Source organism: Mesoplodon bidens (assembly GCF_964165515.1).
Source record: "Mesoplodon bidens genome assembly, chromosome: 10".
NCBI lineage: Eukaryota > Metazoa > Chordata > Mammalia > Artiodactyla > Ziphiidae > Mesoplodon > Mesoplodon bidens.
In genome coordinates this window covers 74,552,573-74,577,928 of record NC_138172.1, presented here as the reverse complement: position 1 = coordinate 74,577,928, position 25,356 = coordinate 74,552,573, and the positions used below count along the sequence as shown (strand labels likewise).

The 25,356-nt window shown below is 57.0% G+C and overlaps 1 protein-coding gene across 1 annotated transcript in view; it reads right to left on the bottom strand.

Annotated features, from left to right (window-relative positions):
- TTBK1 (tau tubulin kinase 1) overlaps window positions 1-25,356 on the bottom strand; it is a gene marked incomplete at its 3' end in the record, with an annotated part of 36,140 nt that continues 10,784 nt past the window's right edge. The window contains exons 11-14 of the mRNA XM_081246816.1: window positions 25,090-25,268; window positions 21,343-21,904; window positions 1,052-2,619; window positions 1-385 (exon numbers count right to left, since the gene is read on the bottom strand). Coding sequence (XP_081102942.1) covers window positions 1-385; window positions 1,052-2,619; window positions 21,343-21,904; window positions 25,090-25,268 — 2,694 coding nt within the window. The remainder of the gene's footprint in view (window positions 386-1,051; window positions 2,620-21,342; window positions 21,905-25,089; window positions 25,269-25,356) is intronic.

Below are 25,356 nucleotides of genomic sequence, written 5' to 3'. Positions count from 1 at the left end.
TTATCTGGCCCCAGCCCGACCCTCCGCAACCCCCGCCCGGCCTTTGGTTGCGCGCTGAGTCTGGAGTTTCCCTCTGGGTCCTTTCTTGGGGGCCCCCGGGGAGGGGGTGCCTTCAGGCTGGGCCCGGGCCTGCGGGGCGCCCCGGGGTGGGGGGGCCCCCGGCCGGGCCTGGTGCGAGGGGGAGGGGCTCTCTTTGCGGGACAGGGACCGGCTCCGGGGGGAGGCGCTGGGATGGTGCGCGGAGGAGGCGGGGAGGCCGGGACTGCGCGGGGCCGGGGGCCTGGTGCCGGCTTGGGCTCGCCCTGGGCCCGGGCCACGGCCGGGGGGCTGTTTGGGACGGAGGTCAGCAGCAATGGCCGTCCCTGGGGGCTTCTGCAGCTGGAGCCTGCAGGAGGTGCGGAGGGCAGAAGGCAAGAGACAAGAGGAGGGCAAAGAAACAAAAAGACATTTTCAGAATCTCCCTGGGCACTGAGCTCCAGAGTCCTGCATCCTCAGAGCTGGATGAAACTGAGGAGACCTTGGCACAGATGGATAAACTGAGGCATGGTGCCCCATCCTCCAGAACAGGACCTCTAAGGGCCACACACTCCCAGGCTGCTACCAAAAGAGCTTGCTCCAGGCTTTCTTTGATGTCTCTGTTTTATCTTTAAAATTCGCATGGATTTTACTTTCTACTCTATTATATACCCATGTTTATATTAATATGAATAATGTTTTCTCCCAACTATTCTGGCCTTTATCCTTTGGCCTCAAATGCCCCATGGCACACCAGAGGCTGTGTGTGGACCCCACTGCCCCCACCAACCTTTTCCCGAGCCTGGCCTCCTTGGAACCCCTCCAGACACACTCACTGCAGCCACTCCCTTGAGCCCAGTGACAGGGCTGGGACCTGAGTCAGAAGAGAGACTTAGTTGGGGAGGTGGTGGACAGGGGGTGTGGCTGAGGGTCCTTCCTGAATTATCAATAGCCCTTGGCTCCAGGGAAGCCTCTGCTGGTGGAGGCCTTCTGTAGTCACCCTCTGCCTGCCCTGGGACTAGCAGCAGTTTCTCACCTGCTGGTGATGGCTGTGTCAGATGCTGGGGTCGCGCCTAGGGGTCTGTCAGGGGGCTGCTGGGCTGCGGCAGGCGTGGGCATGCGGATGCTGATGGGGCGGGGGATCCGGCTCCGGGTGGCAGCTGCCCGCCCGGCTTTCCTGGGCACCGTGGGCTCAGAGGCAGGTGTGTCCTCCTCGGAGCCTGTGCCTGAGAGCGTCTCAGAGGCACGGCGCTGCTCCTCACTGGAAGAGGATGAGGCCCCAGAGGCCAGGCGCAACAGCAGGCGGCCCTGCCTCTTCTCCATCACCAGCCGAGCCAGGTCCTGCTGTGGTCGGGCCCTCTTGCCCCACCGCTCTTTGGCCGACAGTGAGCCTGAGGGCTCCGAGCCTGTGTCCTCCTCAGACAGCAAGACAGGGATTCGGCTCCTGGGCCGAGGGCCTGGCCTGGCATGGCGACTGGGGGAGATGGTGGCCAGTTTCTCGGGACCCGGTTCCAGCAGGGACACCGGGGCTGGCCCATCGGCAAGGGTTGGGCCATTGGGCAGTGAGTCTGTGGTCACCTCCAAGGGGCTGCTCCCGGGGGGGGCGGACAGGACACAGCTCACCAGCCCTGATAGGGCAATGCCGTTCTCCAGGTACACGGGGGCCCCCTCCTCCGCAGCCCTTCCATCAGAGGGCACCTCCAGGCCCAGCTCCCCCCCAGCGCTGAGCTCCTCAGACCGGGAGGCTTGTCCACCAGAAGACATGACATTGAGGTGGGTTTTCTCTGCAATGTGCACAAAGGTCCTCTCGACTTTGGTGAAGGGCGAGGAGGTGACTGCCACTCCCCCTGCCCCTATGGTCACTGCCCCAGCCCCCGGCCCTGTCCCGGTCCCAGGGGGCTTGGGCTCAGACTTGAGGACAGAGGACAGGGTGCCTGGCTCAGACACGTCCAGCTGGCTGCCAGTGGGCTGGGGCCGTTCATGCTGAGGAGTGAGGGCAGCCAGAGTGCCCAGGTCAGGGTCGGGGGCCAGGTCGGCAGTGACAGGCGACTTCTTCATGTCGCCAGGGGAGACGAGCACCAGCGTTTTGGAGCCCTCCTCAGGCTCCAGGTCCCCGTCAGCCATGGAGGCTCGGCCCCTGGACTCTTTCTGATCATCGGCCAGCAGCGTGGACGGGGCGCCCTCCTGGCTCCGGTCCGTGCTCCTCTCGCTGCCCTCACTGCTGGAGCCACTGTGTGGCCCCAGCACCTCCCCCAGGGCCACTGCCTCCTCCTCCTCTTCTTCCTCCTCTTCCTCCTCCTCCTCCTCCTCCTCCTCTTCTTCCTCTTCTTCTTCTTCCTCCTCCTCCTCCTCTTCCTCCTCCTCCTCCTCTTCCTCCTCCTCCTCCTCTTCCTCCTTCCCATTCGTTTGAGGCTGAACAGGAGCCAGCGGGACCTGCGGGGTGGCAAGTAGCACGTGCGAGAAGTCCACCCTCCGGACCCTGTTGAGCAGCCGAGCCCGCTCGCGGTAATCGGAGAGATCCTTCTTGTAGTCCTGGTAGGGCAGGCTCAGGGGCACAGCTCGCGGGAGACCATTCACCTCAAACGGGGGCGCCACGGAGAATACCTGCAAGGGGCACACACAGGGACCCACTGAGGTCACCCCCCCATCCTGGGCCGGAGAAGGCCTGACTGCACTCCCAGGCTAGGAGGCCTATGAGAGTGTGAGTTCCACTAGAGCACATGCTGGGGCTGTTTTGCTCATCGCTCTGTCACCAGGGCTTAGAATGGTCCCTGGCACCTAGTAAGTGCTCAGTAAATCTCTGATGAATAACTGTGTTCATGCTCCAGGTCCCCTGAGGTCCCAGGCCTTGATCCTGGTGGCTTTTCTGTCTACCAGTCTTCCCTTTACCCCCACTCTTCTGTATCCTATGTGTATCCTGAAACCCAGAGGCAGCTCTAGTTCAATCAACAGAAGAAAATGACAACTGCAAGCCATCATAGCCACCATGTAGGAAACCAGGTCCAGAGAGAGGCAGCAAGTGTCTGGGTCAGCCCTCACTGCCTCCTCACAGGGCACAGTTCCTCTGCAGCCAGGGAGCTGGCCACCAGGGCCACCAGAACCTGTCAGACAAGGGCAAAGTTCAGGCTGTCCTCCACCCCTTGAAGTGCAGGCTGGACTCCTGGAGCTCCAGCCCCCTTCCCACCTGCCTGTCAGCCAGGAATTTTCCAGTCCTCTGTAGGTATGTTTTGAGTCCACACTTCCTCCCAAAACTCACAGACAGGCTATGAAAGGCAGATTCTTTTCACCTGATTAAGTTTTACCCTTTGAAGCTTTGTGCAGAGTTCTTGGCAACGTGATGGCATGTCCTTGGTTTTCTAGATTCTTGCCACATCTCCCCTTAGCCCCCTTCCTTCCAGACTCAAAAGGCCTGACCATCTCACCAGGACCTCAGCTGCTGTGTCTTCTCTAGCTCTGCCCTTGTCAATCACACACATCCCCAGGCACCCACAATGCACCAGGCCCCATTAGAGCTGACATGGCTTTGTTCCTGGTGGGATGGTACTGATGGTATCCAGCACTTTGTTAGCCTTTTGAACACACAGGGCCTCTGTTTTCCTAAACACAACCCATGCAGACCAGAAGCCCTGGAGGGGCTCCAACACCTTCAGGTGCCATCCAGACTCTCAGGGAGTCCTGCCAGGCATTCCTCTTGAACATCTCTGTCTGCTGCCCTATGCCTGTGGGCACAGCCCTGTCCTGCCTGGTGGTTCCCCAGCCATCAGCCTGTTTTTTCCATTCTGCACTGCCCGTCCGTTCTTCCTACAGCTGCCCAAGTGATCTTCCTGAAACTTAAATCTGATCCCATTTCTCTCTGCTTCAAACCTGCAGAAACCTATGGTGGGTCCCACAGTCCTCAGGAGACAGTTTCAAACCTGCAGAAACCTATGGTGGGTCCCACAGTCCTCAGGAGACAGACTCAAACCTGCAGAAACCTATGGTGGGTCCCACAGTCCTCAGGAGACAGATTCAAACCTGCAGAAACCTATGGTGGGTCCCACAGTCCTCAGGAGACAGATTCAAACCTGCAGAAACCTATGGTGGGTCCCACAGTCCTCAGGAGACAGTTTCAAACCTGCAGAAACCTATGGTGGGTCCCACAGTCCTCAGGAGACAGATTCAAACCTGCAGAAACCTATGGTGGGTCCCACAGTCCTCAGGAGACAGTTTCAAACCTGCAGAAACCTATGGTGGGTCCCACAGTCCTCAGGAGACAGATTCAAACCTGCAGAAACCTATGGTGGGTCCCACAGTCCTCAGGAGACAGTTTCAAACCTGCAGAAACCTATGGTGGGTCCCACAGTCCTCAGGAGACAGATTCAAACCTGCAGAAACCTATGGTGGGTCCCACAGTCCTCAGGAGACAATTTCAATCTTTGGCTTGGCACATGAGCATCCCCACCCCCCGACTTGTCTGCACCCCACTCCATGATCTGACTCCTACCTTGTGCTCCAACCTCACTTTGAGCAGCACCCTCTGGTCCCCCACTTACGTTCCAACAGTTCTCTAAATGCCTCATGCATCTCACACTTCTGGGTCTTTCCCTAGGCAGTTTCCTTTGCCCAGGGGTTCCTCTCATTCTCTCTATTGACATGACAAATTCCTACTCTTCCTCCAGGACCCAGCTAAAACAGCTCACTTCCCCAAAAGCTTCTTGTCCACCCACCAAGCAGACTTCATCACTCTACTTGTTTTCCCACATCCTTCCATTACAGAACCTTCCGCCCTCTATTTCACAAGCACGTGTTTACATGGCTCTCTTTCTTGATAAACACTGATCCTCTTAAGGGTTTTTCATTCATTCATTCATTCAAGAAGTCCTTGAATGTCTATTGCCTTGGCCGCTGTGTTAGAGGCTGTGAATTGGATCAGCAAGACAGATCTGGTCTTTGTTTTCATGGAGTGTGAAATCTTTAGATTAGGAAATTAAATGGGGATAATGCATTCTCCACAAAGGCTGTGACCATAAATGAGGTCATGTTAGCAATGAGTCTGGCTTATAGCAGTTGACTGATAAATGTTAGCTCCCTCCCCACCCTGCCCCCCACCTCCTACCCCCACCCTGCTCACTCTGGTTTGAAGATCATTGATTCCTTCCTCAATCTCAGAAACTCCTGGATGCCACACCTGTGAGCAGGGGGGGGGGGCGGGGGAAGGAGGGGCTCTCCCAGCTGAGGTCTCTGTGCAGTCAGCCCAAAGGCTGGTGGAGGGGAAGGAATCCCCAAGGCCAAGATTTGCTCAAGGCTGTGACTTCTCCCCTCCTTAACTGCCATAATCTTCCTCACAATCAGACCATCAGTGAGGCCTTGATGGAGTGGGGAGGAGTGATGCAAGACAAAATAGCATCAGACACTGGACAGGACCCCAGCACGCTCTGGGGTGTGTTCTGTTTATGTTTTTATCCTGTCTGGCTCAGAACTCACCCACCCAGCACTAGATACATCCTACCCAGCAGGGTTATCCTTCAACCCCACCAAGCCATTCTTTCTCAGCAGAACCTCTGCCTATTTTCCCTGTCCCATCTCTGACACTTTGGGCATCCCTGTTAGAGCCACCTTTTCCCCTGCCATCTGGCTAGTTCTTGGATCTCTCAGGAAAAGCCCCAACCATAGGATGGATCCTCTGCTCACAGTGCCCACATTAGATGATCATAGCTGGAACCCTCTCTCCTTTCATCTCAAAGCCCTCCCCTTCCATTACATGGGAGAGATGAGGGATGAGAACTGGAAATCAGGCATCACTGATATCAGACTGGGAAACTGAGGCTTGGAGAGAAGCATCAACATGCCCAACTCACAAAGCACACCACCCAGAGTAGCCCAGAACTCAGAATTCTTTCCACTGCCTCACTGGCCTCCCATCCTCCCACATGGAGAAACTGTGAACCTCAGAGTAGTGACAGGTTGGCCCTAAGGATCACTGCCAAGCCCACCCTGGCCTGGGCATGCTGAGTTTTCTATTTCAAAGCCCCTCCCCATCTGGCTCCATGTTGGGGAGGGCCAGGGCTGGGCTCAAGTTCTTCCTTCCTCAGAGAGCGGGAAGTCCTCCCACACCCTTTCTGGCCTCTCCTGGATGCCTGTGCCCAATGAGTATTCATCCATTTGCCCATGTGATCCCGTGCTCATTCAATCAGCCAATGGTCACTGGATAGCTTCTGTGTGCTTGGCCCTATAGGCCTGAGGACACCATGGGAGGGGGACAGCAGTGACACTCTCCCAGTCTATCTCAGAGGGAAGAAACAGTGCTGGGTATCACCAAGCGGAAGTTGGGGTCTGGGGAAGCTCACACCTTCCTGCTCCCTTCCCAGGGCATTGGCCCTTTATGATTCTAGTCTGCTTACTGTGGTACCCCAGCATGCTTGGCACAACGTGACTTGGGGGTGCTTTTTAAAAAAACAGAGCCCTGAGTCCTACTCCCTAGATTCTGTAGGTCAGAGATGAGGCCCAGAAATCTGTTTCAAAGTTCCCTGGTGAACTGATGGAGTTTGGCCAAAGGCAGATGTGGTGAGGGTGAATAGTGTGGGAGGAGGAGAGGCAGGCCTTTGGAGCTGAGACAGAGAGAATGAAAGCCTCAGCCCTCCCCCTGCCTCCGCTGAGCCCAGAGCAGCGGCATGTGGCCTCACCAACTTCAGAACTCAGCCCAAGCCCATGTTTACTCCAGTCAGCCGGAAAAGTGAACAGAGGTAGACGGACCAGACTCCCAACTGCCGCTGCCACCAACAAAACTGGGCTCTCCTCAGCCTTGACTTCTCTGCTACTGACGCTGGAGACAGGTTACTCCACATACCCCCCACCCCCACACAGCGTGCATTGAGCAACTCTCCTGCCTGGACCCTAGCCAGTCCCAGACATTGTGCACTGCACATCAGCCCACAGTCCCAAGGTCAAAGAAGGGGGGCTGCCGACGGACAAGAGGAGTGTGAACTCTGACACCCCGCCCCTCCCTCACTGTAGGGCGGGGAGGGCTTTGTGCCCCTCACAGCAGTGCCCATCTCCTCCCTTAGCAGCTGCCCAGCGCATACCTCCCATCTCCCCTCCTCCCCAGGGGACCCCCCCCCCAACGCCAGTTGCCATAATTTCCCAGACTGAAAATTGGAGATGAGAAGTCAACAGGGTAGCTTCCTCTGCCCACCTCTGCCTTTCCGAGATTCTTCATCTGTCTGTCCGGGTCTCTATTCTCAAACCACATCTGCCAAGCCAAGAGCCTTCCCTCTGCTCCTCCACCCCACACCCAGGGGTGCCACCCACCCCGGGCACACTGGCCTGTGGCAGTCATCTGGGTGGAAGGGGTAAGATGACCTGGGAAGGCAGCTGCCTAGCCTAGGTCTCTACAGATCCTCACATACTTGACCCCCAGATCTCAGTGTTCCCAGCCCCTCCCTGGCTGCCCCAGGGCAAGAATCTGACAGCATGGGGACATTCTAAATGCTCTGCGGGTCAAGAAATGCAGCTGTAGCTTGCCCTTCTTCTACCCACACACTTGCTTTAGGCCCCGGGAAAAGTATCGTCCTCTTTGGGTGCTGTGGCTGCAGGCTTGCAGGGGTGGGGGGGGACAGAGAGAGGGTGAGCCCCCCTCCACCTTCACCCTCTCTCTGCAGTCTCCAAAGTCTCTGCGATACTCTCCTTCTTTGTGTCCCACCCCCCTCCTTGTCCTAGTTCTCCCTCAACCCACATTCTATCCCTGCGTTCCCTTGGCCCTGCACAATCCACTCTCTCACTGATCCCCTTCAACAGACCATTCTCCCCCAAGCCAGAGCTACTTCAGACCCCCCATTAAAGCAGGGGACAGGGGAAGGCTCCTGTGCCCTTCCCTCCCACAGGGCTCTCTGGCATTCTGGCTTCCCACCCCCAGCACACACTTGGCCTCAATTGTCTGATCCATAGAAAACTGATGAGTGCGCCCACCTTCTTACTCCGCATCCCCCCTCCAGCTAGTTGGTGATTTGGAGTCGGCCCCAAAGACCAGAGTCCACCCCCAAAGCCCTCCTGCGGATGAAAGGAGACAGCCAGCCGCCTCCTGAGGGTTGCTCAAGTCCAACTAGGCTGAAACCTCCGGTCCCCTCCCGATTTAGCCTGTCAGCAGAGGTAGGAGTGGGGCTGGATCCACTGATCTGGAGTTTGCCCCCCACCCCATCCCTGAGTCGGCAAAAGACTAGACCCTGCCCTCTGCCCAGCCCGGCGACCCCAGAATTGGTTCTGCATCAAATGGTGGGTTAGGAAGGAGGAGGGTGAAAGAAAGCAGGCGAAGTGCAGGTTCCTGGAAGGCGTCTTTAATCAGGATTTGGTAGTACACAAGCTCTCCGGATTGTCTGCATTAACAAACAGGGACTTTAAAAGGCACAAGATCCCTCGCACAGCGACGCGTGACGGCGGGGCGCCCCCCACCCCCGCCTGTGCGTGGCCGTGTGCGCGGGGGTGCGTGTCCGTGTCCCACCCCGCTCCCCGGCGGCGCCGCGCGTGTGCGTGTCAGTTTCAAGTGTTGGATTTGTACAGTACTCGCAGTCTAGGGGCGGGGTCTCAGTGCATGCTCTTCTACCCGGGCCCGGGGCCCCCCCGACGCCGCTCTGTACACTGAGGACGCACCCCGGAGAGAGAGAGAAAGAAAAAAAAAAAGCGTCCCATCTTCCTGTGTGTGTGTGGTTTTGAGTTTTTCGTGCATGCTTATGCTGGCCGGGGTCGGGAAATAGTGCAAGCTTATAATACAGTATTATTGCAGTACAAAATGGGGGTGGGTATGATGGGATGGGGAAGCCCAGGAATAAACAGGCTGGGATTCGGGACCTCCGGGGAGGGAGGTCCTCTCACCAACCCCCTTCCTATCCCTCGCTCCCCTCCCCACCTCGATCAGGAAGTGTCTCCCAACAATGCGAGGGGGCTCCTCGGGTCCCTGGAGGGAAAGGGCTCAGGTGGGCCCCAGGGCTGAGCTTCCCCCATCCTAACAGCCTCACCTCTTAGGGGGCAGGGGCCAGCCCTCTCCTCGCTCAATACTGTCAGCCACAAGGGCCCCGAACCCCGCCTCTTCACCCTCGGAAGCCCCTCCAAGTGGGGGGACAGGGGTCGACAGAGCAAGTGCAAAGGAAGCAGATGTTGGTCCCTGAGTTTTATTTTCGGTGGTGGGAAGAGAGAAGAGCTGGAAGTGGGGGCATGTTTGGGGACCCCCAGGGCCCTCAGTGGTGGGGTGGGGCAGGAGACACGGACGCAGGGGCTTGGGCCAAAAGGGGGTGTTGGGTGGCTCTGAGAGACCTAGGCTCAAAGCTTGGGTCCCCCTCAACTCTGGGCTCTTTGGCATCCAATTGCAAGGCCAGTTATTTGGGGAGGGAGGGGGCAGCTCTGTAGGCGGTGAGGTAACTGGAATCAGGGGTGGGCGACAGGGGCTCTTCGAGCCCGGAGAATTGGCCAGCTTCCCCTCCCAGCCCTCGTCAGCATCCTGCCCTGAAGCCCTGAGGGGCGAGCTGCCACTCCAGCCCCGCCCCGCCCCGGGCCAGGGACCCTGCGACCGAGAGCCTGCGGAGGGGAAGCTAACACAATCACAGCGTGGGGCGGGGGCGGCGGGCGGCTGGGGGCGATAACCCGGGGGAGGACTTTAGCAGCAGGCAGCTCGGCGGGAGCGGGGCGCAGAGGCTGACACCCCCTCGGGCGCACAAGTCGGGGCGCCCGGGAGGGCAGCTCTGGCGGCGTGAGGGGCGGGTCTCGAGCCGGGGGCTCGGAGGCTTGGCGGTACCCTGATCACGCCGCTTAGCAGCTAGTTAAAAAGACTGAACATACATTCGTGGTGCGACGGCCGCGGGGGCGGGTCCAGGGGTCGGGGACAAAGGGGAATGTGGTAGATGGGGGTCCCGATACAGTGATAAACCTGTGAGAGGGGCCCGGAAACACGATCCTCGTGCTCTCCTGGGCGGGGGGCCGCTAGTTTGCTGTCCGGAGAGTGCATGAAGTGTGCCTTCAGCTGTGTGTGTGTGTGTGTGTGTGTGTGTGTGTGTGTGAGAGAGAGAGAGAGAGAGAGAGAGAGAGAGAGAGGGGCGGGGGGGCCTGTTAGTCGTGGCAAGGTAAACCCCAGCACCCCCACCCTCAGAGCCTGTGCAGGTAGAAGGGAGGGTACGTGGTGGGACGCACGGCGGAACCAAGTGGAAGCGGAGGTCTAGGAAGGTTCCCATAGTTCTTTGGGCTTCATTGCCCCTCTTCCCCCACTGCTTCTTAACTACTCACTTGGGGGGCTGGGGCCATTCAAGCCCAGGGGCTCCCTAAGCTGGGAAGCCCACTGGGTGGTGTGAGAAACCATTTGGGATATCTGAAGGATGTGGTCCTCAGGCTGGGAGCCTCTCCCTTAGGGAGAAGGATGCTTTAAAATTTTCAGAGGCTGACCCCACCAGTCCCAGGGGGCACCTCTGTCCCTAATGGGAATAATGCAAACTTTGGGGACATGCCCCCCAACTTAAGAAGAGTGATTTGCCACACTCCTTGTTACCAAGGACTGCCCCTGGGGGTGGGCTGATTCCTGCCCTATGGGCTGGAATCTCAGTGGAGTTTGGGGTGGGGTGGGGTGGTGTTCGGGCCCTCCTTAGAGGTCTATTCTTCCATCCTCAGGTACCAAATCAACCCAAGGACAGAAGGAGATACAGCATTATGCTCCCACAGCCAGGGGCCCCCATATCCTCCCTAAGCATGGTCCCCTCCCCTGGCCACCTAATATAGACACATTGCCACAGCTCTTTCTGCCCACCCCAGTAGCCCAGGCCCCCCCCCCCAACCACTGCCTGGGCAGACAGCACCACCCCTCCCCAGAAAAGGAGATCTAAGCAGGGCAGAGGAGAGAAATAGCAAAGGAGGGTCCTGGGCCCCTCCACAGAGAGGAACCCTGGCTTTTCCTGGGATTGGAGGGGCCTGCCCTTCTTGGCTGGGGGGAGCAAGGGTTAAGGTACCAGCATGGCTCAGAGTTTCCACTATTCCCCCATGTGCTGGGCAGGGCTATTATTCCCCTTTTCCCCACAACTGGAAACGCAAAGGAGATTGCTGGGTTCGGGATGCTAGCGGCAGGGGTGAGTGTTGAATGGTTATTGCTGTGACCCAAGCTGCCTTAAGTGGGTGGGGGGTGTCTATTCATTACTGAGAATTTACTAGAGCATTTTTCACTGACTCAGGTTCCTGTCCCACAGAGAAAATACTGGTCCTCTGAGGAGGACCCCACTTGCCATGAACAAATCCACCGGCCCACACACACACTTAGGCACACACACCATGAGCTCACTGACATGTACACACAGCACACAGCACACAGCCCCACTGGCCACGAACTGCCTTGTCTTAAGAAGCCCACCCAGTGTGAGTTCCTGGGGCAGAACACTGCCCCCATTTGAGTGCTACAGCCTTGGGTAGATTTGGGGGAGGGAGTGAGTCCTCAGGCTCAGAGAGGTTCAAACTGAGTTCAGGGTCTCTGCCTGTAAACCGGTTTTGTTTAGCTCACACAGTGATTTTTCTTTAAAAAGTTGTTGCTTTTAAAAAAATTAGATGCCACTAATTAAAAATTGTGAGATTTCGCTTAAAAATTGGAAGATACTGGCAACAATTGGCTGAGCTGAGGATTGGTGGTGGCCCTTCTGTTTACCACAATCCCCACAAGTGCCCTCTCCCTGACACTGCTTGGCTCCTGTTGACATGTGAGTTGGTGACATATCACATCTCCATGGTCAGTGGTCACCAATGCCAGTACCTGCCCTGCCTGTGAGCCTGACTCCAAGGATTCCACCAATACCACTGAGGACAGGGTTTTGAGCGCCTGCTTTCTCACCGGAACTCTTACTCCACCCATCTAATCCCCAGAGCTGCTATGGGATGCTTGGGGCCATGTGGGATTAAGAGGTTGGGGTCTCTGGAGAGACAGGGTCCAGCCATTTCAACCAACCCCAGTACTCTGGAGTGACCCCCACCTGGACTCTGGGATGGAGAAGGAAGGAGAGTCTGACTCATAGACAGCTTCCTTCTTCCTAAATAGAGCGAGGAGGGGCCAACCAGAAAGGACAGTAAATAGTAAATAGACCAATACACAGACTAAAACGCTTTAAAACTCCCATCAAACAAGACCTCAGTTATTCGGCATTGGTGGGGTTTTTAATATGCTTTTGTAAATTAGATATTCTGATTAATCCATTTAATGCAGATAATACTGGGATCTACTTCCTAGGCTATTATGAGGATTAAACAAGTTATTTTTGTAAAGTGCTTAGATCACTGCCTGGCACATAATAAGCTCTGTGTGCCAGTGACTGTTAAATAAGATAAATTAATTAATAATTGGAGGCCACCACTACATGCAGGGTGTGACTTTAAAGTATGAAAATATCGTTTTCCAATACAACAAAGAGTGCTGCTCCTTTTCAAAGCCGACCTTGGGGAGGCTATGTGCTTTCCCCAAGCAGGGTATCATTTCTTGAAACACACTGACCTCTTCTTTGGGAAACCCAAAGGAGCCTGACAACACCGCAGGTCCCTACCCAGCCTGGGACCTAGAGACAGGCACCCCAACTCCAAACCATGCAGGGCTCTGCTGAGCTTCACATGAACTTGCTCCAACACACATGGCTTCAAGTGGCCTTAGATGTTCCAAAAGTCAAAACTACCCTCAAAAGGTAATCATTCCTAGATGGAGAGGGTGTTCTTGGCCCAGATATTCTCAAAAAGAAACAGATTTTAGAGAAAGGAGAGTGGTGGGTGCAGGCTTAGCTCACATGGATGAGACATCCATGAGAACAGTTTGGCTCAGGGCACTGCCACCCACTACAGCATCCCTAGGCTGGGGCAGGGGCCCTGAGGTAATCTTAATATTATCAAGATCACTTCCTGTTAGTTCAGAACTTTATGGCTTATAAGACAGTATCTCCTCCACTACAGAGGACACGTAAAAGGCTGTCCCCCAAAGGACAAAATGTTTTGAATTATGATCTTACTTTAAAGGACACACCCTCTCCCACAATTATCAGTTCTGGAGTGTGTGTTTGTGTGTGTGTGTGTGTGTATGTGTGTGTGTGTGTGTGTGTGTGTGTTTGAAAATTTAGCCACTTTGGGGTTGCTAAACAGGATTCCCCACCTCCAAAAGCTTTGGAAACAGAAATATGTGTTTAATGCTAAAATGAGGCTGAAGCTAGTGCCATCATCTTTGATATGTCACAAGGCACTTTGGGATCTTAGAGTACCTCAGGGTGCTGGTCACTGAGTGGGAGCTGTGCTCAGGGTCGGGTAGTGGAACCCTCTGGAAGGAAATGCCGGATAACAGAGTGCTTGGTTTCATCTAGTCCCGGATAACAGGGGCCCTGCCCCCACTGCTGCTGACTTTTAGAGTGGCTGGTGGACAGACTCCTCTTCATTTCAGCCCCTGTCACTAGCTGGAGAGGATGGAAAGAGGGCCAGAGGGTAGCAGGGAGAGAGGGGGGCAGTGCCAGAAGGCAGGGAGTAGGGCTACTGTCCATCCCACCCCCTCACCTTTGTGCTTTGTGTTTTCCCTCTTTTCTTGAGGGTCTACCCTGACCCTCCTCTACCTTCTGCCACCGCGGGATGCAGAGCCACACAAAACACCCCGGAGGGCAACAGAGGCTTGGACTTGGGGAGGTTCAAAAATGAGCAGTCAGGATGGGGGTGGGCCCGAGTCTGGCTTTCATTCCTAGATGGAGAGGGTGCTCTTGGCCCAGATATCCTCAAAAAGAAACAGATTTGGGAGAAAGGAGAGTGGTGGGTGCAGGCTTATCTCACGTGGATGAGCCATCTATGAGAACAGTTTGGCTCAGGGCACTGCCCACCCACTACGGCATCCCTAGGCTGGGGCAGGGGCCCTGAGGCCTCTACCGCAACCAGAGACAGGAGTTGAAGGGAGATGAGTTGGGAGGGAAGCAGACATCAAGAGAGGAAGGAGGGAGAAAGAGGAGCCAGGATGATAGTAGGTACATAGGAAGCTACCAAGGACTGCACAGACATCTTTCTGACTCCCTAACACACACACACATGCACACTCATACACCCCCCCACACACAGGACTGCAGCACTGTGCAACTTCAGTGGATGCCATTCACATTAGGGTCTATATAAATGGCAGCGCACAGCCTGAGCATCTATCCGTGACAACCCTGCCACATGCACAAATGCTCATACATAAGCACACTCATACTCATAAGTGCACCTGCATGCACACAAGTACACACACAGACGCAACCTTACTGCAATAAACATTTTGCAAACCTTCAGGCCTCCTCCCCTCCTTCCCTCCCTATACAGGTACTGCCCTTGTCGGAGCCGTCTTCACCACTGCCGCATTCCCCAGGGGAACAGAGGTGCTGGCTGACATGGGCAGGAACGAAGAAAGAGAACCTTGGGGGTCCCTGCAGTGACAGGTTGGGTGCTGAGAAACAGGCAGAAAGAGCATAAGCGATCTGGCATCCTGATCCCCCACCCATCTCCAGATCCCCATCTGATCAGCCTCTGTTGCTCTGTCTTCACCACTGCCCCTGGGGGGCAAAAAGATTGGCTGAGCACCCACAGGAATGAGTCACCCTCTGAGAGGGGCAGTGGTGGGACTGCTGTGTCTGGAATTTGTCCTGAGCTCACAGGTCCTACCTCATCCTTTACAACCACCCTCTCTGCCACTGCTACTAGACAGGGTCCTTTCACCCTGAAGCTCCAGCTCGCTTTGAGAGGCAGATCCCAGGCCCCCTGTTCATACTTGCTCAGCTCCTAAGGAGCCGGGCCAGGCAACCAATTCCACCAGTGGATGATGGCACATATGCCTTGGGGGAGGGGCAGCCTACAGTGGATTGAGCTCCAGGCCTCCTGGGTTGAGATGTGGGAGGGCAAGGACTCTGTCCTCTGTGACAGTGGCATGGGAAGGGCTCACTGGGTTACAGGGCTGCTTCCTCCCATACCACTGAGTGTAGAGGCACTTTCCCACCAAGCCCCAAATATGGCTGGCCAGGTCCCCGTCTCACACACAGGGCCACACGCCTTGCCCCACGCAGATAGACAGATACACAGCACACCAAGAGGGACCCAGTCTCCTGGCACTCCCCTCAAGGGTGGACCAGGCCCAACTATGCCAAGAGTTCACAGATTAAAAAGAATAAGCCCCATTCCAGACTGACTCTGACCCAGCATGCCTCTCCCTGACACCCTGGTTTCCACTGGACTCTGGACTCACTGGTGGCTCCAGCCCAGGGCCCCTGTCCTGTCCCAGAAACTGCACCAACAGCCCCATCCCTCCTTGCACCATTTGGCTGGCACCAAGCAAAGGGAGACGATGGGGGGTGGGGGGCGGGGCGTTACAGTACCTTGGGCCAACGTTATAGGGGGCTGTATTGCATGATGGGGAGGGACAGGGTGTATGAGTGTGTGATTATTGCGTCCTGGGAAGGAACCACGGTCTCTGCCTGCTCCCCACCCCCCCCACCTGCCCCCTCCAGGAGGGGGGGGGCCCAGCCTAGGTCTTGTGCGTGAAGCGGGCCCACACCTGCTGCAGCTGTGACCGCGAGATGCGGAGCACCGAGGGTACGAGTCTGTGGTTGCCGGCGGCCAGGGGCGCGTGGCGCCGGTGGGGCGCCCGCACGGGGCTGCTCTCCGCCGAGCGGCTGCGCTGAATGAGGGAACCGGAGGAGCCGCCGCCGCCAGGGTGAGGGTAATGCTCGGTCTCCAGCGTGGAGGAGGAGAAAACGGAGGACGCCAGTCGTCGCAGGGGGCTGTACCGCGGGAGGGAGTGCCCCGAGAGTCTGTCCTCCTCCAACTGAAAGAGACCAAGAGAGTGGAGGGAAAAGAGGCGTCAGGCACAGACTCGACAGCTCCGTCTCGGGGGGCCACCCCACCGCTGACAGCCCCTGCGGCACCGGCGTCCCGGGCAGGTCGGCAGGGTCCGGCAGGGTCCGGCAGGGTGCAGAGGGGTGCAGACTGTAGTACTTTCCTGCCTCACAATCTAGGCTCCGGCCTCCAATGCCCTTTCCCGGCCTCCTCCTCACACCATGGTCTCCATGCAGAGACCTTGGTCACTCACTTTCTCCGGGATGCCTTCCTGGCTTAGCTCTACATAGCTCGGGGTTCCCTCTGGGCTGGGGAAATCCTGCCCCCTAGGAAGGCCGCTCTAAAATGTATTAGCATCTGTGCACCATCTGTCTTCCCGGCTGGACTCCATGCCCTTCATGAGGTCTAGAGAACACCAGCTACACGCCCTCTGGGGTGGCACTCCTGCCCCCATGACAGGGGCAGTCAGGGTCTCAGTGACAATGTAGCAGAGGGTAGGACTCTGAGGTCCGACTACTTATGTTTGAATCCCAACTACACCACTTACAACCTGGGTGACCTCAAGTAAGTTACTTTACTTCTTCATGCCTCAGCTTCCTCATCTGTAAAATGGGGGTGACTATGGTTCCCACATCATAGGACCTTTATAAGGATCAGATGTTATAATATGCAAAGCCCTTAGAACAGTGCTGGCCATGGTGTAAATGCTGTGTCATGTGAACTGTTTTATTACCCTTTAAATCACTCTTGAGAATGAAGAAAGGGATAGAGGACTGGGGGGTGGAGGAGTCGATTGAAATCATTTCTCCAAGGTGGCTTTTTCCCTGTCCTCTGCAAGGTCGAGCCACATGGCAGGGTGTGGCCGCCTCACTTGGCCACCGTTGGGAAGAATCACGCCTGTGCCCTGCTGCCCTCGTGCCCTCAAAGGGAAAAGGGAAAGTGGGGCTCAGTGTCCCAGGCTTATGGGGATGGAAGTGGTGACTTGGCTGTCATCAGATGTTTCCCATCCTGACCCCTAGCTCTTCCTGGGACTGTGGCCAGTTTACATAGCTCTAGGCAGGGCCAGTGAGGACTGGCTGGGCCAGCTGCTAGAGGGCTGAGGAGGAGGGGGCCCCTGAGGCCATTGAATGGGGGTCCAGGGACCCTGCATGGAACCTCCAGCAGAAAGGTGAGGAGACACAGTATTCTGTAGGATTGTCTTTGCCCTCACTCTGCTTTCCCTTCCAGCTTCTTTGTGGACAAGTCTAGGATCCTTCTGAACCGGTCCTGTCTGCACTGAGGGTTAGGGGTCCAAGGCCCACCTGGGGATACTGAGGGCCAGAGGTACCCACAGTTGCCCACAGTCCCTCTCACAGCACATGCGGGTGGCTCAAGTTCAGCATCTCAGCCAGAGTTCGGTCAGCTGCCAGAGGGATTTAACCCCAGCGTGCTCCTGCCCTTTCAGGCCAGGTACTTCTTGTGGCCACCTCCCTGTCCTCAGTGCCCCACTGAAGCGTCATGTCTCTGAGGCCACCCCAGCTTCCCAGGCAGGCTGGCTCCCTGTTCCTAGCAGAGGAAAGTTCTCTGTTATCTCCCTATGTCCCTTGACTGTAAACATCGTGTCTCCACCTTTGCATCCCCACCCCACCCCCTTGACTGTGGGATCCAATTCATCTTTGTCCCCCAGCCCCTCGCACACGTGGCAGGGAAATGCTCTAGGGGCTGCCAAACAAATGTCCATGTACTCAGGGAATGTTGACCCGCTGGGTTATCAGCCAGAGACAACCGGGAAGGAGGGTAAACATCCCTCCCCCAAATCACACTCTGTCCGCTGCTCTCTCCTCTGCCCTGGCTTTCCCGGTCACTTCTAATTTGCACCGTAAATTCCGGAGAGAAAAAAATGAGAAAAAAATTAAAGTACCATGCTATGCACACCAAAGAACAATAGATGCTCTAAAACTGCCTGGTTCCACATTATCCTCGTCCCTGCTCCCCACGGGGGTAGGTGACAGAGTTGCAGGTGCTCCTTCCTATCTTAGGAGCTGTTAGGAGGAAGTTCACACGTCAGATACCAAGCAGACGGAGCTGGGATAGGAGGGGCTTCCTTGCAGAAAGGCGGCAGGGTGGGGTCCCTATAGAGACTTCCTGCCTGCCCTGAGCCGCTTAATCTAGTTACATTACAGGATGGGGAGAGTTCCACAAACTGTGATTCCAGTGTGCAGCCAGCTTTGGATCCCCCACCCAGGCTGGGCTCAGGACTCTTTCCAGACCAAAAGAAGGAAAAAATGTGCCAGTCCATTCCTCCCTCTTCCCCTGCCCTTGGCGAAGGAAGGAGTCAGCTTCACCCTGCTGTACTGAAACACTCCAAGACATGTCCTGCCCCATGTGCTCACACCCAGACACACACAGAGACTGCACCACACACAATGACACGCCCACAGGCACACCTGCTGCCACAGTCCAGCCAGCCGGCGCACACATGTGTGCATGCAACACACACCCCCGCCCCCACAGAGGCTCTTTCTGATCCCGCACAAGTCACCTGCTCTCTCTGGCCTGTGTTTGCTCCTCTCTTAAACACACAGGCCTCAGACTGTGTGGCTCCGGGCACAGCCCTGGAGCAAGCTGCCTGGATTCAAATCCTGCTTCTACCACTTAGCAGCTGGTGACCCTGGGCTAAAGACTTAGCTACTCTGCACCTCAGTTTCCTTACCTTGTAAATGGGGATGGCCTCTGCACAGTATTGTTGTGAGGAATACACATGTAGAATATGGAATTTCGGGAGCTGTGCCAGCTATTTTATCCTCATTAGAACTATCACTGTGATGATTACCCTGCCAGCTGTGACGTTCTAGGCTTCCATGGATCTCCACACACTCACAGACCCACTACACTCTCTACACAGACACTCTGACATGTGCACCCACATGCGTGTGTACACACACGGACAAGCCCACACACTGCTGCACGCTCTTGGGTAAGCTGACACTGACATTCTATGGCACACACGCAGCCATAGAATGCTGACCAACCTGCCTTCTGTACACTGTGGGGAAACCAAGGCCCGCACACACCTAACATCCCCTCCAGACTCACACGACTCATCAGCTCATTGCTCACTGAGACAGGCAATGCCCGCCCTTGTCACGAGGAGGACCTGAGCCCAAGACTGACTGTACGACAGGCCTGAGTCTGCTCCCCCAAATCTCTCCTCACCCCCTTGGCTGGAATTCCCCCGTGGGAGGCTGACTCCTAGGACAAGGGGGGGGGTGCATCTGAAGGCGAGAAAAACCTCCCAGATAGCTCAGCACCCCGACTCTGAGACCCACTTGGCCTACCAGGAAGGGACTGGAAGAGCCCAGGTCCAGAACTCGGCCTCCTGATTTTAATTCTGGGCTTTCTCTCCACCCCACACCACCAACCCCTGTCTCCTTTCCTCCACTCTGCACCTCCCAAGAGCACGACCTATTGTGTGTCTGATCTCTGATGCCTCCGGTCCCCGGCACAGAGTAGATAGATGCACAGTAAGTAGGGAATGACTAGGTGATGGATGAGTGAGAGCGGAGCGAGGGAGCCCGAACAGATCTTGCTCCTTCTCCTGTTTCCCAGTGCTGGTTCTGGTGGGCACAGTGTCCAGGTCAGCAACACAGCCATGCTGCCCACATCCTGCCGCAGCTGAGCCTCCAACTCAGGCTGGCTAGGACCTCTCTGGGTGGAAGCTCATGGTCCCCACTTTTTGAGCCCCCAATTTTCCAGTGTCCAGGGCAAGGCCAGGACGAACACTCCTCAGGATCTTGGGTCAGAGGTTGTCTCTTCTACACACAGGGATGGGGCCTAAAGACAGCCCTACTTGGAGCTGCCTTCTCCAGAGCACCTGCGATCTCCCGGCCAGACCTCCCGATTCTGAGCACACAGCGGAACTGGCCCCGGCCCTGCACCTGGCATCTCCCAGAGCCTTCTGCGTGCATGCCCCCGACGTGGGACAGTCCAGTGGAACGCGGCACAGCCCCTGAGCCCTCTAGCATCACCTCCTTGGCTCTTCCCAGTCCTCTGAGGGAGCACAGACCCCATTCAACACCCAGGGTGAGTGTTGGAGCCACTTCCAGGATCAGAGGTCAGCCTCTACCCCACACAGAGAAGCCAGGCCAGGCCAATGGCCTTCTGCCTATTCTGACACCCCATGTTTACCAGAAGAAAATAACCAAAATACCATGAGACGTGCTGCGGACCCTCACCCTGGCATTTATGATGCAACCACCATCTGGCCCCTCCCTGCCCCTCCTGCCTTGTCCCCCAGTCCTCCCACACAAGAAGGTGCCATGGCAGCCTGACCGGGTCCACCCAGGGCCCCCAACATGCCTGCCCCTGTGCCCAGTTTAGGGTTCCTGCTGCCCTGGCTCCTTTTCTCCCCATCACTGTCTGAGTGTCCTGGTCCTCAGGGCTCACCCACCCGCCCCCGCATGGAGCCTGCCCTGACCACAGGACATCCCCTGCTGTCCTCACCCTCTTTCAGCAGCTCCTTCGCTGACTTCCAGGAGCCCTCTCCCCAGGTGTTCCACGCTCCGGCCCCTTCATCTCACTCTTTTTCAAGGGCTCCCTTTCCTTTCACCCCTCCCCTCCCAGGTGTGAATGTGTCCCAGCTCTGCCTTCACCCTTGGCTCTCCCCACCCTCTTGGGTGACATCATCCACTCCTGTGGACTACAAGACCCCCAAATCCATATCTCCTGCCGAGATCTCTCTCCTGAGCACTGATGCCTCCACAGTGGACATCCCACAGGTACCACGAGGTCATTGCATCCAAATCTGAGTTGATACTTTTTTTAAAACCACTCAGTGACGGCACCGCCACCCACCCAGAACACTGGGCACCAGTGGAAAACCCCTCTGCTCCGTCAAAGCTCCCTCATTCCTCACCCAACACCTCTCGGCTCCATCCACCTTGCCCCGAATCCAAAGTCCCCACCCTGGGCCAAGCCACCAGGGCACTCTCCCGCTGGCGCCTGCCATGTGGCCTTCCTGCTGACAGTTTTGTGCCCCTTCAATCCATTTTCCACACAGCAGCCAGAGGGATCCTTCAAAAGTACCAATGTCATCATGTCGCACCCCTGTTTAAAAGCCTGCGGTGGCTCACCAAGCCTTCAGAATCCAGCCCCAACCCCAAGACCCTCCCAGACAGGGCACCAGGACCCACCTCGCAGCCTCACGTGCTGCAAAGTGCAAGCAAAGCACTGCTTTCTGATTGCCACCTCTGGGCCTTTGCACACCCTGTCCCCTTGGCCTGGGAGGTCTTTCTCCTGCTTTGTCACCTGGCTGACACCACCCAGAATGCGAGACTCAACTCAGACCTGGGAGGGTACTTCCTCTGGGAAGCCTTGCTGCCCCCATAAGCTTGGTTTCAGACCCTTAAGCCTGTCTCCCTTCATCAGAGCTGCAACAGTTGGGTGCTAGTCGGCAGCCCCCAGGGAGCACACAGGAGCACTCCCGGCTACGTGCCAGGACTGTGGGCATCGGGGGTGGGGAGTGAGGTGCAAGCCCAACCTTACCTGTCTCTGAGGGCCCGTGGGATCCGACTCTCTCCGTCGAGGGCGGGGTCCAGAGTGCAGGGGTGAGTGGGAAGGGCTGCCGGGTGTGGGGGGCTGTGATGTCTCTGACCGGCCATCGGCCTGGTTCAACTGGGGTGGCAGGGCCTGAGCTGGCATCAGCCGTAGGTCCTCCTCGGCCAGCGTGTGCATGCCGCGTCCCCGGGGCCGGACGGCGGGCTCCGGCCCTGGCCGCCGACGCTCCTCACCCTCCTCGGGCAGCGGCCGCAGCTCCTCGGGCTCCTCGTCCGTGGTGCCCGACGTACTAGGCTCAGCCCCCGGGGGGAAGTCCTTCAGCTCTGTCTCCTTGTCAATGATGACCCACTCCTTGCTGTCGAAGTCCTCCTCCTCGGCCAGCGGCACTGAGCGGAAGGCATTGCTCAGGGCCTCCTGTTCCACGGAGGCTGACACGTCCATGCGGCCGCTAGCCTGCCGGTCGGCGTGGCCCGTGTCCACTGACAGCATCTGGGCCGGCTGCGAGGAACAGGCCTGGCGCGAGGGTGAGCCAGGCAGATCCATTCGTGACCTGCAAAGCCACCCAACGTGGGGCTCAGTGCCCAGCCTCTCTGGACCCCCAAGGACCCCAAGGACGTGGCAAGGTGGAAGCTGATGCCTGAGACCCCCTGACCACTGCATTTCTCCCACCCTGGGCCAGGCTCAGCCACGTCCTGGGTTGCCACCCTCCAACCTCAGTCCCTGCAAAGATCTCATTCATTCATTTAGTCATTCATTCAACACACAATTTTTTTTTTTTTTTTTTTTTTTTGCGGTACACGGGCCTCTCACTGTTGTGGCCTCTCCCGTTGCGGAGCACAGGCTCCGGACACGCAGGCTCAGCAGCCATGGCTCACAGGCCCAGCCGCTCCGCGGCATGTGGAATCTTCCCGGACCGGGGCACGAATCCGTGTCCCCTGCATCGGCAGGCGGACTCTCAACCACCGCATCACCAGGGAAGCCCCAACACACATTTTTGAATACCTACTGTGTTCCAGGAATCTAAACAGGCAAAAAGTAAAATCTGGTTCCTGTGCCCAAGGAACACTGTCCTCCAAACCACGCCCAGGAAACTGGATCTTCTGATCTTCCTAAAGGCAACTTGATGCTTGCCCAGCCAGGGCTCCCACCCCATGCGGGCTCTCTCCCGCTGCACCCAGGGCAAACACACCCACCTGGCCCTCAAGTTTGCTGATGGTTTTCTAGCCTCTTTTACCACCACCCTTCAAGCCTACCTGGCTGGTTTCACCTCCTCCAGCAAACTCCAGTGACTCCCAGCCCAGGACAAAGTCCACATGCCTTAGTTTGGCATTCAAGGCCCCTGACGGCCAGCCAAAGGCCCCATTTCCCCCTTCCCCTAGCCAGACCCATCTCATATTCACTTGCTTTTCCCCATATTGCTCACACTTCTGTGCCTTTACGAATACCACTCCCCACACACAGCCTGTCCTCCCACACTTTGCTGTCCACCCCAGCTCGATGTCACCTCCTGCAGGGAGCTGTTCCCTCCTGCATTGATGCGGGTTAGTTTGCCTTCCCAGCGCTGCCTGTGTCCCCTCTCGTCACAGAGAGGAGTATGTGTATGTTTACAAATCTGCCGCCCCAGGAGACTGCGAGTTCTGCCAGGCAGGGGCTGGGTCCCTTCTGACTTTTGCTTCTGGGACCCTGATCCTACCTGGGGACATCTCTTTCATCGTTACCTTAACCTGTGCTGTGAATCTCACGTTACTTGCAGAGGTTCTCAACTGGGGAGTACCAGCCCCAAGGTGAGGGTATTCCTGGTTGTAGGATGCTATACAAGGAAGAATTGTCCTCTCCCAGATGCCAGGGTGCCCCCCTGAGAACCACGGAGGCCTCACTCACACTCAGGCTGTGGACAGGGGGCGGACTGCCATCCTCCCCCCTGCATCGAGCCTGTGAGGGGAGGGGTGAAAGATCAAAGCCTCCTGTGGGGCTTTCTCAACATCCTCCTACCCCAGCCTATGTGGGACCTGCCAACTCCAATCTGCACAACATTTTTATCAATTTGTTCATAAGGCTTAAAATAAAATCCCCGGAGGGAGGTCACCCAGGTCTTACATTCATACTCCCATGTAAGTGGCTAATGTCACTTCCTTTCCCAAGAGCATGGTTTGTTTAAATAGATGTGAAGGAGAAAGGAAGCCAGAGGAAGAGAGGGGCCGAAGATTGTGGGGGGAGTGGGAATTGAAGAAAGCAGGGAGGTGGGACACCCTGATCTCACCAGCTTCATATGTTCTCCTGCTCCCAAGTGCCCCAGAGCACCCCAAACCCTTTTGCCCTGCCTGAGATCCTGAACTTTCCAGAAAATCTCTCCTCAGCCCTCTCCTCTCCCCAGCATCCCTGAAACAAGGGTTCAGTCTGAGCAAAACCAATGTGCTCTTCAGGACTGCCTTTGCTCAGGGCATTTCCCACCTCCCTTCTCCACTCGTATCCCTTCCCAACTGCCCCTCCTCGTTCCTCCCTGTTTCCTGAACCCTCTGGGCGACCATGGATGAAAATGTGGTCCTCTGTCCTGGGTAGTTCAACCTGTGAGAGTGTGAGTGTGGTGAGGGTGTGTGTGTATGAGTGTGTGAGTGTGGTGGGCATGTGAAAGTGAGTGTGTGTGAGTGTGTGAGTGTATGCGTGTGAGTGTGTGTGGGGGGGTGTGAGTATGAGCGTGGTGGGCGTGTGAGAGTGAGTGTGTGTGAGTGTGTGGACGTGAGTGTGAGAGTGTGCGTGGGAGTGTAGTGTGTGTGAGTGTGAGTATGAGCGTGGGAGTGTGTGTGGATGTGAGTGTGTGGTGAGGGCTGTCGGCTCCCTCGGGACAGGGCCTGTGTGTCTTTGTCCTGGGGTCACCACAGGGATTGGCACGGGGCTGCCCTGACTTGGGCGTCTCCACACCCCAGAGGGGCACTGTGCCCATCCCAGAGGGGGCGTGCAGTTCAGGGCAGAGTCCAGAGCGGGGTTCCTGGCTGAGGTGGGGCATGAGGAGGCAGGGACCTCCTACCCCAGGGCTGGGCCCCAGGAAGAGACCTCTTTCCCGGTGCAGAGAAGGCCCCAGCCTTGCTGTGAGGTAAAGCCCCACCCAGAGCCAAGGGAGGTGGGGTCATGTCTCCCACCCGAGGTTGTCCCACCCATCAGATCTAAGGTGAGGATGGGGCCCTGGTCCCTAGCGGCCATCAGCCACCCAAGATCAACCAGCCGCCCTCTCATACCCCATCCTAAAGGCTCACCTTGACTCTAAACTCTCCAACACTCCCACCCACCAACCAGGTCCCTCCCTGACATTCAGATCCCTGAGGCCTGACCCCCAAAACTTGGTCTCTCTTCTCCTCAGGCACTCCCCGAATCCTTCTCCAGGCCCCTCCCCCAGAGCTGAAGGGAGCCTCACCAACTGCTCTGAGGCATCTGTGATTAGTCCCCAGGGAAAGAGGTTCTGGAAGCACGCCCACCTGCCATCTCAGCTCTCACCTCCTCCTACACCCTCCTCCAGTCCCACGCCCCTCCGTGGTCTGAGCCGGGCCCTCTGCATCCCCCACCCCCTCTCCAGGCTGGTCACTGACTCCAACTGAATCTGACCCCAGGCCCAAGTAGAACCCTCTTAACGCTTCCAGGGTCCCCCCACCTCTGCCTGGAATCTGAACTTTCCTCCAGAGCAGCCGTGTGAAGATGCAGGGGACCAGGGGCCCCTGACCATGCCCCTGGCTCCAGACCCACCTCCTCTCATGCAGTTCCACCCGCCCATCCGCCGTGGACAGCCTCTCCGACTCAGGGCTGTTGACCCTCCGGTAGTGCAGAGAACGGACTGGGGCTGTCGGTGAGTCTGGGGGGGCACGGACCGGGGAGCTGGGGAGCCCCGCCGCTCGACTCTGCTCCTCCTCCACCACACAGGGGGTCTGCAGGACAGGGGAGCTCCGTGAGGGGGGCTGACAGGGCAGCTGTGGGCAGGTGGTTTTCTGGGGTGAAGGAGAGAGAGGGAGGTCC